Genomic DNA, 15,997 nt, shown 5'->3' with positions numbered 1-15,997 from the left:
ATTCTGAAATCTGTGTCTGGAATCAATTAGGCTACCTGTTTAGGATGCAACTTTATCCAGACAACGGCTGGTTATATTTTGTGGAGCTCAAATCTCCTATGTCCCATAAACGCATCACAGCTCCTTTCCTCTGCTGGGGCCAGCAGGAAGTGCATTGCTAACCTCTGATCGAAGCTGGACGCTGCTATTGGGTTCAAATGTTGAGTGACAGTATCATCAGCCAATCAAATTTTGATGTGTTATTGACAGAACGCCCTCGGGCAAGCAGAGTTTCTCGTACTGGTCTTGGTGTGTCATTGAAATGAGCTTGACTGATTGCCCCAGGGGCAGGTGCGTGATTACGCACTGTTATTATCTGCTATTCTGGAGGTGATGGCGGCTAATTTAACAGCAAGATCGGGTGATACCATCGTGGACCTGCTTCGGGGGAATTTTTCGAGGTGCCTGTTTGGAAATTGTGAGTAGAGGAAGACCAAAGGCTTTGTGCAGCATTTTATAGCGGGAAACTACCAACACTACGACTGGGTGATAGCGAGCTGGGAGCACAACAAGCTGCTCTGCTGGCCATGTTTACTCTTCAGTACAGCTCCGGAACATGGAATAGCAGTGGTTTTAACAGCCTCATAGAGCGATTCATCAAAAAGAATCGCAGGATGGATTTCATCTGCAAGTGATGGGTCAGTGCTAGTTTTGTTTTGTTTTTTTACTTTCTCTGGATTACATTGGTGCTGCTGTTGGCATTTGATTTGGTGCTGTTTTTGACGGTAAAGTAGTGTTTCACATACAATCGTGGCGCCCGCCACGATTAAATTACGTCAAGTTTTGGTTCGACCAACGCAGTATCCCGCCGTTCATTCATCTCCGCATAGCCTCTTTCTCCGTTATTGTTATTCACACAGACAGACGAGCGGACATGCATGACAGTAGTGCGCAAGACTCGCACGGTCCGAACCCCCCGTCAGACACTATCGCCCCCTGTATGCTGTATCAGCATAGGCAACAATACTATTTTTGGTGGTGGGGGGTATTTTGCTACTGCTGGCCCTGACTGAAACACCACCACCTGCCTGTTCTGTTTATTCTTGTTGACTCCAATTTATTTTTTAATTAGTGTTACACATCTTTTTTTTCTGCCTCTCTTTCACTGCAACTCTAAAGCATGAAACAATAGAACCACAGTATTTTCTTTTGATCAAAAAGACTTTTTAACTTGTGAATCAATGGTTTTGATTGGGTGGGTTGCATTGTTGGAAAGTGGTTAGCACAGAGAGAATATATCTCTCTTTATAGAGTGTGCATGTGTTCCCTGTGGAAACGTTTTTCTCTGGGGATTTTGGTTTCTTCCCACATTCCGACATGTGTTTGAGGACATTTTAGTATTGTTTGTCGCTCTGTGTTTGCCCTGAATCATCTCCAGCTCTATGTGACTATAAGGTGGATTAAGTAGTAAAAAAAAAAAGGATAAAAAATAGATAAAAAAAAAAAAAAAAGGACGGTTCACACCAAATTTCAGAAGGACAGAATTCATTTCTATACTGACGTCCCTTCAAACTGAATTTCTCCGGTTTGTTTCAAATCCATTGACCAGCTAAAACCAAGTTAAAGTCATTGTTATTGGTTGTCATAGGTCCATATTGTTCTACACGCTGAGACAGGTAATCCCCAATTTGGGATGACGATGATTTTGCCTTGCATGAGTTACACATCTATGGCTGTTTATCCAGTTTTTCCTCGAGCAAATGCCTGCAACAGAATCTCAATGTGTGTCTGTAAAATGGGGCAGCACATAAATACATACGTAGCAGCAGAGATGCCTTTCTTTGCTCTTCCGTGCCACGCAGACAGAATCAGTCGGTATCTACCTTGCACTCTTTCTTTATTTGGAGCAGTTGAACTATCTCCCACTCAGTGCATGTGTAAAACAACAGCAGCTGCTGCTTCGATTTGTCTTTTTCACTTCTACTTTACGGACTTGCCCTCATGACACGTGGACAATGAAAGTGCACCTGCCTACCTAAAAGCCGACACTTATTTCATTTCTGATTAAAAAAATATCTCAAACATGCCTTCAGGTGATTACGGCTGCGTTTACACAACAAGATTTTCAAATGAAAATCGAAAACATTCCTTGGGCCTCGGGTGTCCGCTTAGACGACAACGGTGATCAGAGCCACTGAAGACCCAACTTTTAGAAAACACTTTGAGTCAGTTTCCACGGAAACGGGGCAAAATGCAACTTCTCTGAAACGCTGCTACTGATGAAACGCTGCTACCGATCATGCGCACCACAACCATAGTTGTTGTGCACGTGCTGATGGACAATAACAACATTGTTTTTTCCAGAGTGTCATGACTCCCAGTCCATATTGTCCGGGGACTCGGTAGTTTTATTTTGACAGTCACCATAATAACAGTCCAACTTTGTCATCTGTCCGCTAGAATGTCAGTGTACTACCATGCATAATGCCAATTGTTTTCTGCACACAAGTGTGTAGTTTTATGATAAAAAACAAACAGCAACAACTAGTGACCAAAGACGCTAATCACAATGTTTTCTGCCTTTTCTGTGTAAGAGGATCATTTAAAAAATGTTGTTGTGTAACCGCGAAACTTCTCTGAAACGAAAACACAAAAATAAGTCAAAACGTTGACATGTAGTCAAAACCTAAATCATCTGTCTAAGTTAGAATAAATCAAATATAAAGGACTGATAGATGGAAGTACAGCCCCATTAAATATCACAAGATTTTGTGAAGAATATATCCAAAGGTAAATATCAAAAGCAAATTCAGACACATTCATTGGCACAAGTGTGAAATTTGGCCCAAAACTAAAACAACAAGAATTTTACCAAAGCCTAATTTAGCCACGTGTGGCCATGAGCACAGCTAACACTATAGTCATTTTTAGATCATGAGCTATTTGTCACTGGTATGAGAACCTCCAGTGAATATCACCTGAGTTGTTGTTATGCCTTTAACCAAATGCAGGTTTAATGGTGCGTTTCCTTGTGCAACACTTTTTGGACCTGCTGTAAAATCCTATTAAATCAAGCGAGAGTCGGCACTTTAATGGTGTTCATGTGCTGCCTCACTGTAGGAGTCTGATGCCTGCGACATTGAATCATGAGAATCTTGTACGCGTGCCGGCCTCGTGCACACACACACACACACACACACACACACACACACACACACACACACACACCTGCCCTCGCTGGTGGACTTGACCCTGCATTGCTCTTTTGTTGAAGGGTTAGTTGCCAGCCACCAGTCACCTTTAATCTGGGTATCTTTCAGCGGGATGTCAGAGAGGGGATCTTTCGCTGTAGCTCAGACCAGATGTTTGACCTGAGAGGCTGACAGAGGGCAGCCCTTGTGGCGGCTGTCTCGTCCTATTACCTTCAGCGTGGTGGGTCAACAGCTCCACTACAACACTCAGCGCTAAGTAGCTCAACTCGAGTCCTCTTTGGGTTGCTAAACTTTTGTCCAGAAAATGAGAATATGTCTGTACAGTACCAATTTCCTACAAACAAATGTTTGTTTTATATATGTCTGTAGCATCTGTGCAGACTTCTTCATGTCTCGCTGCCATGTAAATATCTTTTTTTTTATTTGCATATTGTTTGAAATTTATAATCATGTCAGACAATGTGTGGAAAAGACATGTTTTTTCAAGCAAGAAATGATTAAAAACCGGGGCCGAGGTCGTAATCCAGCGAAGGCAAAGATCCCCAGTCAGAGGGGTCACGTCTCCACTCCCGCTCTCTAATCGAAAAATCCGGCTGGTGGTGTCGGCCTGAGCTCAGGTCCTCGACTTGCTGTGGTGGTTCCTTCCTCTTCAGCAACCGATGGTGCGTCTATGTCTCCTTGCTCGGTCGGCCCGGTGTCAATCGGCTCCACGGCTCCCTCCCCACCCGTTAACCCCTTGACGGCTTCCCAGTCTGCTGATGCGGCGTCCCTCCCGCTAAGTTCCGGCGCGACCCAGGATCGCCCCGACGCGGTTCCATATCATCAGGCTTCAACCACGACGTCGACATCTACTGCCCGCGGCTGCTCAGGGAGGCTGTGCGGAGGCATTCTGGGAATCTCTGTTGCCCTGGTCGGACCCAGGATCCACGTCCCGGAGATAGGACCGCCACCGGCCTTAGTGGCAGGACTGACCCAGAGCTCATGGAGCTCCACGCCGCCACACCAGGAATTGCTTCACCGCCATAGCGAGCGCCGGCCCCTGCTTCCACTGTCCACGTCCACTCTTTCCATCCACCTCCTTAATCGTAGGAGACTCTTACACTCGTGGAATCCGCTTTGCAAACGCCACTACTCACTGTTTCCCTGGTGCCACTGTCCCAGTGATCCTAGAAAAACTACCCGGACTGCTGCGCTCCCTCCCAGCCACTACCACCCGGGTCTTCATCCACGTTGGATCGAAGGATACTGCTTGCCAACAGTCCGAAGTGACCAAAGAGGACCTCAAAAGCCTTTTTAACATTCTCAAATCATGTGAGTCTGTTTTTTATCAGTGGTCCATTCTCAGCGCCGCGCCATGGTGCCGGGGATTCAGCAGAATCTTCGGCCTCAACACCTGGCTTTAGTCCGCCTGCAGACTCCATGACTTCGTTTTTATCAACAATTTTAATTTGTTTTGGAACCGGTCATCTCTTTTTGGGAGAAATGGGGTCCACCTCGATCGGCTTGGCAACCGGATGCTCGCCACTAGCATCCAGCACGCTGTCCAGACGGCTCCTCGGGCGTGACTGATTACCTTCCTGGCCCCGCCCCCAGCGCCCCACGCTTGTCACTGTCTTCCTTCCTCCTCACCTACCAGGTCTTCCACGGGCGGTCCCTCACCATCCCTCCTCCAGAATCTTCACAGCCAACGTTTTTCACTGACAAGATGAAGATGGCTTCATCCCGTCCATCGAGAGCACGGGGCGAACCTGCAAAACCTGCGGCAACTTGCTCGGGCTCCACCATCGGCTAATGCGCCAGATCCAGTCCCAGTTCGGACGGCTCTGGTTAATGCTCGATCTCTCGCCAACAAGACCTTTATTCTGAAGGATTTCTTTACCTCCCAGGGTTTGGATTTCTTATACATAACGGAGACATGGATGGCTGTCGGTGAAAGTGATCAAAGTGAAACCTTTTCTGTCCTTGCATCATTTCGAGATTTTAATCCCTGCTTTTATCACCACTCGTTTAGACTATTGCAATGCACTTTATGTTGGGCTCAGCCAGTCGTCACTCTCAGGTCTTCAGCTGATCCAAAATGCCGCTGCTCGACTCCTAACAGGAGCGAAAAAACATGAGCACATCATACCAGTTTTAGCATCAGTTCACTGGCTCCCTGTTCGTTGTAGGATTGATTTTAAAATTCTTTTATTTGTTTTTAAATGTCTTCATGGTATCGGCCCACAGTATTTGTCCGATCTGCTCCGGCCGTACACTCCCTCATTGGATTGCTATTGTGTCTACAGCTAGAAATTATCGAAGAACACAAGATGCCACAAACAAAACATCCGAATTCTGGGCTCATGTTAAAAAAGATTTGTCACGTTACTGTCTGCATTTGCCCACAGATATCGATGAGTGCACCGAGGGCCTGATTGAGTGCCACAACCACTCCCGCTGCATCAACCTGCCCGGCTGGTACCACTGTGAGTGCAGGAGTGGTTTCCATGATAATGGCTCCTACCTGCTGGATGGGAGCTCCTGCATCGGTGAGTAGACAATTGAATAAAAACTCTCTTAACGCTGCTGGAAATGGTCACCATCACATCTTTTATTTTTGACAAACAGCAACACACAGACTGGTTCCATTAAAGGTGCACATGGTCGGATATACACAGCTGTGACAAACAATTGGATTTGTTGTTGCGTTCAAGGCAGTGGTTCCCACCCTGGAGACAAAGGGGGCGCTGTCGATCAGTAGTTTGGTAGTTTCATGGTTGGGAGTTGTAGTGTCAGAAATTGTTGTCACAGAATAAAGGTTTCTTGTCAACTGTTAATTTTATAAGATTTTTATTCGAAGCTTCGAGACACGAGTCACACAGAGAACAGAATTGTCTGTATGAGGGTGCGCAGAACTGCGCAGACACAGAATATTTGTACCTGCCCTGGATCGGCGTCGGTGACAAAGGTCAAACAGTGAGATTAAGGGGGGGTCAGTGGTTAAAATCCCCTTTTGCAGTAAGATTTGCCAACTTGCATTTTTATTTAATCTTGCTGACATACTTAACGTTCAATACAATTAGCAAATCAAATATTAAACAGATCAAATGAAGTTTGAACAATCACATTACCAGTGAAAGTATTACCCATGTACCATGTGTTTGACAACAATTCATTTTCAACATTTAAGTGGTTTTAAGATACATTTCAGAAATTGCCTTTCCGTGCAAAAATAGCTTTTAAAACACAAGCAGTGCTCTGAGTGAGAAAAAAAAATCCTAACAACACTTAACCTGAACATTAATTTTGATCAAATCAAATAGGACTAACTGTGGACTTACTCAACATAAAACATTGTAAACTTACTGTAAAAATGAATTTTACGTGTGTTTATTTTTAATAAACACACGTATTCTTTTTATGCTTTGAAAAAGATTTCAACATTGTATTTTTTTAGACATTTAAACAATTTATACATGGATAGAGCTACAATGTTAAGGCCTGCAAACAAACAACAAAAAAATTACATTCATTCCTTGAATCTTACACCTAAATGGGTCAAACCATCTCCAACTGAAGAGACATTGTGTGTCTCCATAGATGAAGCACTGGCATTGCAATGCACTTGCTGCTACTATGTTCATCATACCAAGGCTGTGTGAAAGTGTGCAAAGCACCAACTATGTATTTTAAATGAATAAAAATAACAGTTATATACTGACTTATAACCAAAACAGTAAAAACAACAAACAAACAATGAATTGTAATTTTATATATTTTAGACCTAAAAAAGAAATCATACTCCGAATGAATAATGTGCTTCCTTAGATGTTAGTGTATATCATCATTTATTAATATTATTTATTTATTTTTTTTACGTCTTGGCTCCTTCTGTACGGTGGCCCAGAAGGGCCAACAGCACAACACACCAGCAACACAACACAACAAAAGCCACAACACAACAACAAAAGCCACAGCACAACAAAAACAATGACACAACAAAAATCACATCACAACAATAAAAGTCACAACACAACAACAAAAGTCACAACACAACAGCAAAGAGCCATGACAACAACAAAACGCCACAATGGAAGGGGACAGCGGTCTGAGAGCAGGTGCTGTTTCCGGGGGACCATATTTTCTGATGGACTTGGGGTTTGGAGAACAGGTTTTTTGTTTCCGTGGGACAACGTTTTCTGACATTACGGAGAGTTTAATGAGACTTAAGTAAAGTACTGCTCCATGATGATTGTTATTAATGTCGTTATGACAATTTCAACAGGGTGATCAACATTGCTGATATCTGAAAACACATAACGTTGTGTGTGTGCTCGTCCGTCTATCATTTGGTTCCACTTTGGTTCCGTCAGAAAATATTGTCTCCCAGAAACAAGGCCTGTTCTTCCCGACAGACTATTGGCAAGATTTAATGAAGCATAAGTAAATGGACTTGAATTGAAATATTTAATTGTCACTGTTACAAAAACAGTTCAGTTCATATTGAAAATCTTTGATTCCCCAATAATACAATGCTCTCTCACTTTACATTATAAGCAAGTTAATTCAACTACATTACTTCCATTGACCGCAACGTAATAAAAGATAAATAGCATACTATACTTTTTATCAATATACATTTCCAATTATGTTGGGTCAGCAAAGGTGTATTTTTTCCCCGCCCCTTACCATCCATGTTTGCCTAAGAGGCTATGATCTGGTAATTAGACATCTAGGAAGGTCCACCATTGTGAGTGCCTGCTATAATATGCTTATGTTCATCTGATTTGCGAACATTACCAAAGTAATGCAGCAGTTAATGCTAATTACTGTGGACGGCAGAGCAAATATATAACAATATGACAATTTCAACACAGTGATCAACATTGCTGATATCTGAAAACACATAACATTAATCAAAATCATCATGTAGCAGCACTTTACTTACTTTTCATTAAACTCTCCATAATGTCAGAAAATGTTGTCCCCAGAAACAAAACCAGAGGCCTGTACTATGAACCGTGTTCAACATATCCAGCATCTCTCTGTTGACTGATCCAGACACTTTGGATCCTGATCACCGTTACTACCAAGCAGGTTATCAACTCGCTGGTTCATCCCAGACCTCCGTGTGCGCGTTCACATGAAAGGGGCGAAGTTTTCAACTTCTGACCAATCACACACACGGAGGAACTCTGCGGAGCAGTTTACAGATTATTGAAGGAGCAGTTATTCTCTGAGATTATGAAGAATTAAAACACATCCAGCAGCTAAAAGCAACACTGCTGCTGCAGCCAAAGCCAGAACATTCCTGACTTGTTAATGCTGACTTTGATATAGATTATACCAGATTAATTTATCAGCGATGGAAACGGACAGCACTGTGATCACTCACTTTCACTTTATTACAGCAGAAACGTGTCGGGCTGAACTTCCTCACTGATCTTCTTTTAGTTTAGATTTTCCATTTAGTTGTTTTGAGGCTGAGTTTCTCTTGTGAGAGTGTTTTGTATTGGAATATTAATTCATCACCGCAACGGCACGAGTAGTTCTGCGTTCCATAAACTCATGTTTCTGCAGTTCTGTCAGGTGTGATCATTAACCTCATTATTACAGATCAATTCTCGTGGAGAAAAACAGACCTGGAACAAGTCAAGAACAAAAACATCCTTCAGAGCCTCAGTGACCAGGATTTATTTTGTTATGTCAAAAGATCGCTCCATATGAATTCCTCATCTCCCCTCCGCTGCAGCTCAACGCTGAATCTGCGCATCAATCACTGTCATTTAAGAATGGGCAGGGCATTTTCCAAGAGATCTGATTGGTCAGGAGGCGGGGCTTTGACCTCTTATCAAGAACATATCCTTCTCAGGAGCAGGTTCGACATTCAGCGTAAGTTACCGGGGGGATTTATCCCGGTGAGAAGTGAGCGAGCGGCATAGTTTGGAAAACCCAGGGTTAGTCCTTGAAGTTATCTCGATAAGGGAAAATCCAGCGTCGTCCGTCAGAAAATATGGTCCACCGGAAACAGTGCCTGCTCTCCACCCGCTGTGCCCTTCCATTGTGGCGTGTTGTTGTTGGGACTTTTGTTGTTGTGTTGTAGCTTTTGCTGGTCTGTTGTGCTATTGGCCCTTCTGGGCCACCGTACTTCTGTCATAGAAGGATTGAAATGAAATGCCAGCAGTGGTCGGTTGGGGGCGCTGTTTCTCAACCACCTTGCATTCAGAGAAAAAATTATTGCAGTTACAGCAACTGACCACTGACTAGACGTCAATGGAGTAGAGCAGCAGAGAGCACTCTAGAGGCTGATCTGAAATTCCACAACAGAAACTACTGCATTTCAGAGAAAAGGAATTTTTAGTAGCTGCACACTGTAGTGATCACATGCTCCAAATACACACAAACAAAATAGTCATCAAATTGTTTAGTAATAATAATGAGTTGTTATATAAGTAATAATAATCATTCCACTAGGCCCACATAGTGACAGGGCAGAAGTCATCTTACTTTGAATGTGTATGTATATCATCGTTAACAATTTGATTGGTTTAGATATTTTGTTAGGTAGGTTTGACCTACTACATGGCCCCCGATCATAGAAAAACTACACAATTACATAAACAGATACTATATATCACTACTGCACAGTCTCCCTCTTCATGTGTGGTCCACCTTATGATTGCCTGGTTGTTTCATTTATTTTCTCTGAATATCTTGCACAAAGACATTGAGCAAATACAGAATCCATACGTTACACTGCCATCTGTGCTTAACATGCCCTCCATCACACTTACAAAGTAGGCTCAATCATGGATCTTCTCACCTTCAACGCTGGAAATGTAACCACACACGACCTTTAATAATTTATTCATGAGATACACATGTCAGCTTCGCACTGCTGTTTAGATGTTTCCCCTGCATTAGCACAAATAGACACAATAGAGGTGAATTTAAGGAGAGAAAATACGTCTATCACGGACAGTAATGTCCTACTTTTTTTTCCCAACCCTGTCACCTGTGTAGTTTTGTACCTATTCCTAATGTGCATTACCTCATTAAAATGTGCTTTTTTTTTTTTTATAAGAGGCATTTAACATTAATATTGCCCATTAATTGTCTAATGCAGCAACAGTATTTTTTGCAGGCCATCTATCTCCACCTGCTTTAATGTTCCTCTTGTTCCACACCATCAATTTTATGGCTTGCCCTGAAGTAGCTCACAAGCAAGCACATGTTATATGCAAAAAAAGGTGGGTTTAGTCCAGCACAGGTTAGTTACTTTTACTACTACATAATACACTCAGGTATTTATTTAATTATTTATTTTGAGAGAAATGTGTGGAAACTGCAACGAGCTGGCTTTGCCTTCATGTGCATGTCATACTCACCTTGTGGTAAATATCTTAGTGTAAATGGGAGCGTGTCCAAAACACTCAAACATGAATTTTATCTTTCTGATATTTACTTGAAATTTGGAAATTTCAACCTTGAGAATACGCATGATGTTATAGAGTGTGCAGGTTGGCTTTACAATTAGCCTCGCATATTTGGTCAAATGGAATATAGTCAGTTAAGAGATTAACTGCTTCTTGTCTAAAAAGTATTTATATAGCCGACTGAAAGATGCAATTTATTTTAATTCATTTGAATCAAAATGACTATATTTTAAAGGTAGGGTCGTAGAAAAGTGGCACTTTGAGGTGATTGGCAAGGTTCATAATTGATAAGCCATCCAAATAAAAGACAGTGACTGTCTACTGTGAGGTCCATATTTAACCCAAACAAACATACATGTCTGTCAATTGTGGGGATAAAATCAACTCAGAGGTGGTGGCCGTCTGCTTCCATTAGTTAAGGTCTCGAGAGAGCAAAGAAACCAAAAGCTTTATAGAGAACAACAAACATTCAACATAACATGTGATTGAGCCAGAATAGAGATATCTGCAGGGAGATACATGGAGACAGCAGCCTAAACATAGAACAGTTTAACAGGGAATTAGGTCACTGGTTCTCCCAGAGGGCTTTTCCATCAAAAAGAACCAGCTTCTAGTTCAGGTCCAGTTCTTAAATGAGCACCGCCAAAGAACCAGTTCTTTTTCCACCGCTAACGGAGCCAAGTGAGAGCCACGTCAATACGTCACTTCAAAACGTGATACGTCACTGATTTCACCAATTTAGCGCTGACAGCGCTCATCCAGGAACAGAGAGACGGTCCATATTTAGTGGTTTGGACCGGGTCGCTCCATCTCGTCTGGCCTGAACTTCGGATGCAGACTAAAGAGCCAGAAAACATTGAGTCTCCTCGTCACTCTATATTTGTTTTTTCACATCCGTCTTGCTTTAGTCCGGAGCTCCAGAGTGGCCATAGAGAAACAAAAAAGCGAGAATGAGTTTGGGGCTTTTTTTTCCAACATTTCGGCATTCCATTGTGAATTTCTGCTCCTTTCACTTTATTTCTGGATGTGTCTGAATCAAATGAAGAATGGAGGTGTAGAATGATAGAACGCAGCTCTACAGCCGTTTAAAATGACAACCTACCTAAACACACTGATTAAAGTTCTCTTTCACATGAAGCCACTAAAAGGCTCATTTTTTGGCAAGAAAATCCAAGCTACAGTAGCATGTAGTTTGTTTTGTAGTTGCTGATGAACCAAAAGTCTGGCTTCATTATAAATTGTATGTGGGTTAGAAAATAATAATGATGCGTCTCGTAGCGGAGCACAACGCAGCCGCACGCAGACCTCAGCCTGCGGTCATAACGTGATACAAGACATGAAAGGGAAGTTAGTTCACAATGATGTTACCATGACAAGAGTGGAAAAAAACGACAATGGAAAACTGCTTCTAAATTATATGTCCGACGCAGCTGACTGACAACGCAGGAGCTCTGCAGCGCTCTCGAGTGCCACGGCTCTGCGAACACGGATTAAATGATCTAGTTCCCTCATATTATTAACTTCAGGGAGCGACTTATTATATCATTCCGACGCGTTATTTACATTTTTTTTCTCTATAACCACGCCGGGGCTCCGTGTTCGCTGTAGTTTTCAGAATGCCGGTTCAACTTCGCTTCCGCCTTGTTGGTAGCGATACCTCCAGCGATAACTCCGCCCCCAGCTGATGACGTGTCGGGCCCCGCTCTGGCCCCCCTCTGGCCCAGCAACAAAGTGGGGCCAGCGTAGCACCGGTTTAACCCCTGATAGGCCGAAGCTTTGGCAGTGCAGAGACAAAGAACTGGTGCTAAATCTGGCCCTGGCTCCGAACTAGTACCTGGTTCTTTCCGGTGGAAAAGCCCCCCCAGTGTGGGACAGACCGCCACTGGGGGGTGCCACAGAGCTGCATTTATATAAGTCTGTTGAGCTTTAGGAATGTGAAAGCAAACTAAAGCTATGAAATATATTTCAGTGTAAAACTGTGAATGTACCAACAGAGTTTATAGGAAGATCAACCTAATTACTATTTGAAACAAGAACATTTAGACTGTGTTTCGATTCAAGTGAAAACGCATCGTTTTGGCTTTTTTGTTTCAGAAAAGGTACTTGTTTGCAGTTTTGCAAACGATGTCATTTCACACTTAAACAGGAAAAAGCAAATGTAGTTTTCAGGTTTGGCCACTAGCTTCAACATAGGGTACCACATATGCACTCCGAACCGAATCCAGGGGTTTCCTGGAGTGAAAACTCCCTTGATCTCAGTGCAAAGAGGGTGTCTGCTTCTTACATTACTTTTATGAACTCTTTGAACTTTTAATAAACCAGAACTTTGAGAAACTGCTTGTTTCATAAAGTACTAACCATAGCTTTAGGATTAAAAAAAAAAGAGTTGTACTTGAGGGATAGAAATGTAAATTACATTTTAAGTTTCATTGGGCGAAATGTCTTATCTTTTTCTATTTCCTGTCAGTACTTCCAAAAAAGACATGCCGCTTATAAGGAAATATAAAAGTCTAATCTGCAGGTGCATGAATGTTTCAGCCACTCCAAACCAGAATGATTCTGATTCTTTTATATAAAAAGAAGAGTCTCTTTATTAATGGAATGAAAAATGTATTTCCCAAAGAAAAGACAATGTATTTTGGGGGAAATAGTCCAGTTTATGTCACTATATGTGGAAATAGTCATGCAAAATGAACAAAAACAAATTGGTGCCAACTTTGACAAATCTTCCCCTTCTCACTCAAAAAAACACTCAGAGTTAATAGACTTTAAATGTGGCCTCATTTCTCTAACCTCCACTGAGGAAAATCAATTTCCATTTTATATTTAACATCATTTGAATAATATTGCTTCAAACCAAGATCCACACCATCAGGTAGAGCAGGGTGGTCAAACAGAAGGCTCATGGGCCAAAATCGGCCCACAAGAAGCTCCAACCCGGCTGCCAAAACGCCCCAAAAAATTATTTCAAAGTAAATGTTTTCGTAAGAGCACACAACACAACACCGAGACCTGATGCTGCCATGAAAGCTAACTACCTTGTTACAAAAATGCAAATTAGCATTAGCCTCAAAGCTGTGCTGTCAGCGTGGGTTTGTAAAAAAAAAAACCTGAATAATGTAATAGCTATAGGAGAATTATTATTATTATTTTTTTTTTTGACATTTCACTTTGTTTTGCACCAGAAAGTTTAATTATGATTGCCCCCCCCCCCCCCCCCCCCCCAAATAAAGAAAAACTGCACATTTCAAAATGGCCTTTTATTGTGACCACCTTAAGGCACACCTGTGCAATATACATGCTGTCTCATCAGTATCTTGATATGCCACACCTGTGAGGTGGGATGGATTCTCTTGGCAAAGGAGAAGTGCTCACTAACACAGATTTAGACACATCTGTCAATAATATTTGAGAGAAATAGGACTTTTGCATACAGAGAAAAAGTCTTAGGGTACATTTAAACTATGTTCCCGGCAGCCATAGCAGCCCCGTTTGCTCGAAATATAGTGCGCCATGGGACTTGGGGGAATTCCAAGGAAGGCGTGGCACGTTTTTCACGTTCTGTCAAGGCTTTCTACGAATGAAATGTGGACGCTGGACCATTTTGAAGCACGTTTATGCCCCAAAGGGCCACCAAAAGACAATCATTGTATCCTGAGACTTTTGCTGGGTGCATACATACCTCTTGATTTCTTTTTTGGTGGCATAGCTTGGAGAAGGTGTTCTGTCGCTAATTGCTCAGACTCGAATGAAACTCCCCTCCAGGCCCGGCTTCCTCCCAGACCGTGTGCGCTGTGGCAGACCGGAGTAGAACGCAACGTCGGGTCCACAAACCGTCACACGCTGGGACAAGCCACGATTGAACGTTATGAAACAACTACCATACACCGTAACTACGCCGTTAGTTGTAAGTAACCTTACCTGAGTAAATGAACTTGGATCCAACCCTTGTGAACAAGTTCAGTGGCCCGAAGTAAAATATGTTAAACCAACTTAAGTATCTTAAGTTGGATCAAATGAAATGTTTCACGTTGAATGAAAGACATATAATCATGTGGAAATTCTTTCCATGATTTTTTTTAAGTTCATCCAAAGAGTAAATATTTTAAATGCATATAGGTCAGTGATTAGCAAAAACTGACTGGAATCAGTTGTTTCAGTTCATTTTTACATTTTCCAATAAACTCCCAGACAAAACAAAACCATTGACTTCCAACGTTTGACTGGCCACAAGTTGATTCCAATTAAATATGTAAACACGTCCACGTTTCTTTTAAGGGGGCCAAAAAACGGTGAGTGTGACTCTCGCTATAAACAAAAACAACTGCATTTTCAAACTGAAATATGATTGAATTAAGGTTACTTTGCTGCAGCCAACAATAAAAGGTATATCAAAGTAATATTTTCATGGCTTTTTTTGTGGAAATTCCTTTTTTTTTTTTTTTTACAACAACGCTTATTTTGTAACACTGCTAGGAATTTCCTGCCCCACATTACTTATGTCTTAACTGTGCTTACACAGTTTTGATGTGTTTTATTCACAATAGAATTCTGATTAAAATGATGTAAGACACATGCGTGTTTCAGCTCATTGAGTGAACATTGTTTCTTCTTTCTGGGTGTCAGGGAGCAGATTACATAATATAATGTTTACTAAGACATGTGGTCAACTATATCAACACCCAGTATGCTAAAATAAACTTTACAGTGCAAGTCCACACATGGAAATGATTTGTCACAGAGAAACGGTGAGTTTTATTTTTTTTTTTTGCATGTTTTCGGTCGCCAATTTGTTTTTAATGCAAATACAATTTGAGAAACATCAAATATGATTTGATTTTCAAAAAGTACACATTCTGGGTTTTCATATGAGGTGCAGCAAGAATAAAAGTCACCATTATTAAACTTGCAGACATTTTGTTTATTAGACAACTGGCAATGAAATATCGGTAAGATCTTGATCTTTTAGTTTCTGTGAAGTGAGAAGTCATTGATGTTGCAGGCGACGCTCTGTTGAATATCTCACAGAGGAAAGGTGCTTTTCTTTCTCAGCTGCAGTCGACCACAGTGAGAAAGGCTGAGGCAGCTCTGTTTCAAAGTGTTTGCCAAATATACTATGGAGGCGTGCAGAGGAAACTGAGCGGAAGACAAAGGGACTCTTTCACAACACTTTGAAAGTACAATCACTATTACAGCTTGTATGTAATGACTTGCATATCAGAGGCTGCCCTGACATTTAGCTGTGAACTGAGCACGTTTACTCTTACATGTCGCCAATAACAACGTCTGATGACTATACTGTACTTCAAAGTGTACATATGACCTGCTTTCTTGTAATAGTGGATCATTGCTGCACATGCTGCTGAATTAACCTCGATATTATAAAGCTGT

At 41.8% G+C, this 15,997-nt stretch overlaps 1 protein-coding gene across 1 annotated transcript in view; it reads left to right on the top strand.

Moving 5' to 3' along the window:
- The window catches only part of LOC308125541 (protein kinase C-binding protein NELL1-like), a 430,629-nt gene that overhangs the window by 384,480 nt on the left and 30,152 nt on the right, over window positions 1–15,997 (top strand). The window contains exon 16 of the mRNA XM_080489392.1: window positions 5,579–5,719. Coding sequence (XP_080345518.1) covers window positions 5,579–5,719 — 141 coding nt within the window. The remainder of the gene's footprint in view (window positions 1–5,578; window positions 5,720–15,997) is intronic.

The sequence above is a fragment of the Lipophrys pholis genome, assembly GCF_963383615.2.
Source record: "Lipophrys pholis genome assembly, chromosome: 2".
Lineage (NCBI taxonomy): Eukaryota > Metazoa > Chordata > Actinopteri > Blenniiformes > Blenniidae > Lipophrys > Lipophrys pholis.
This window is presented reverse-complemented; position numbering and strand designations above follow the sequence as displayed.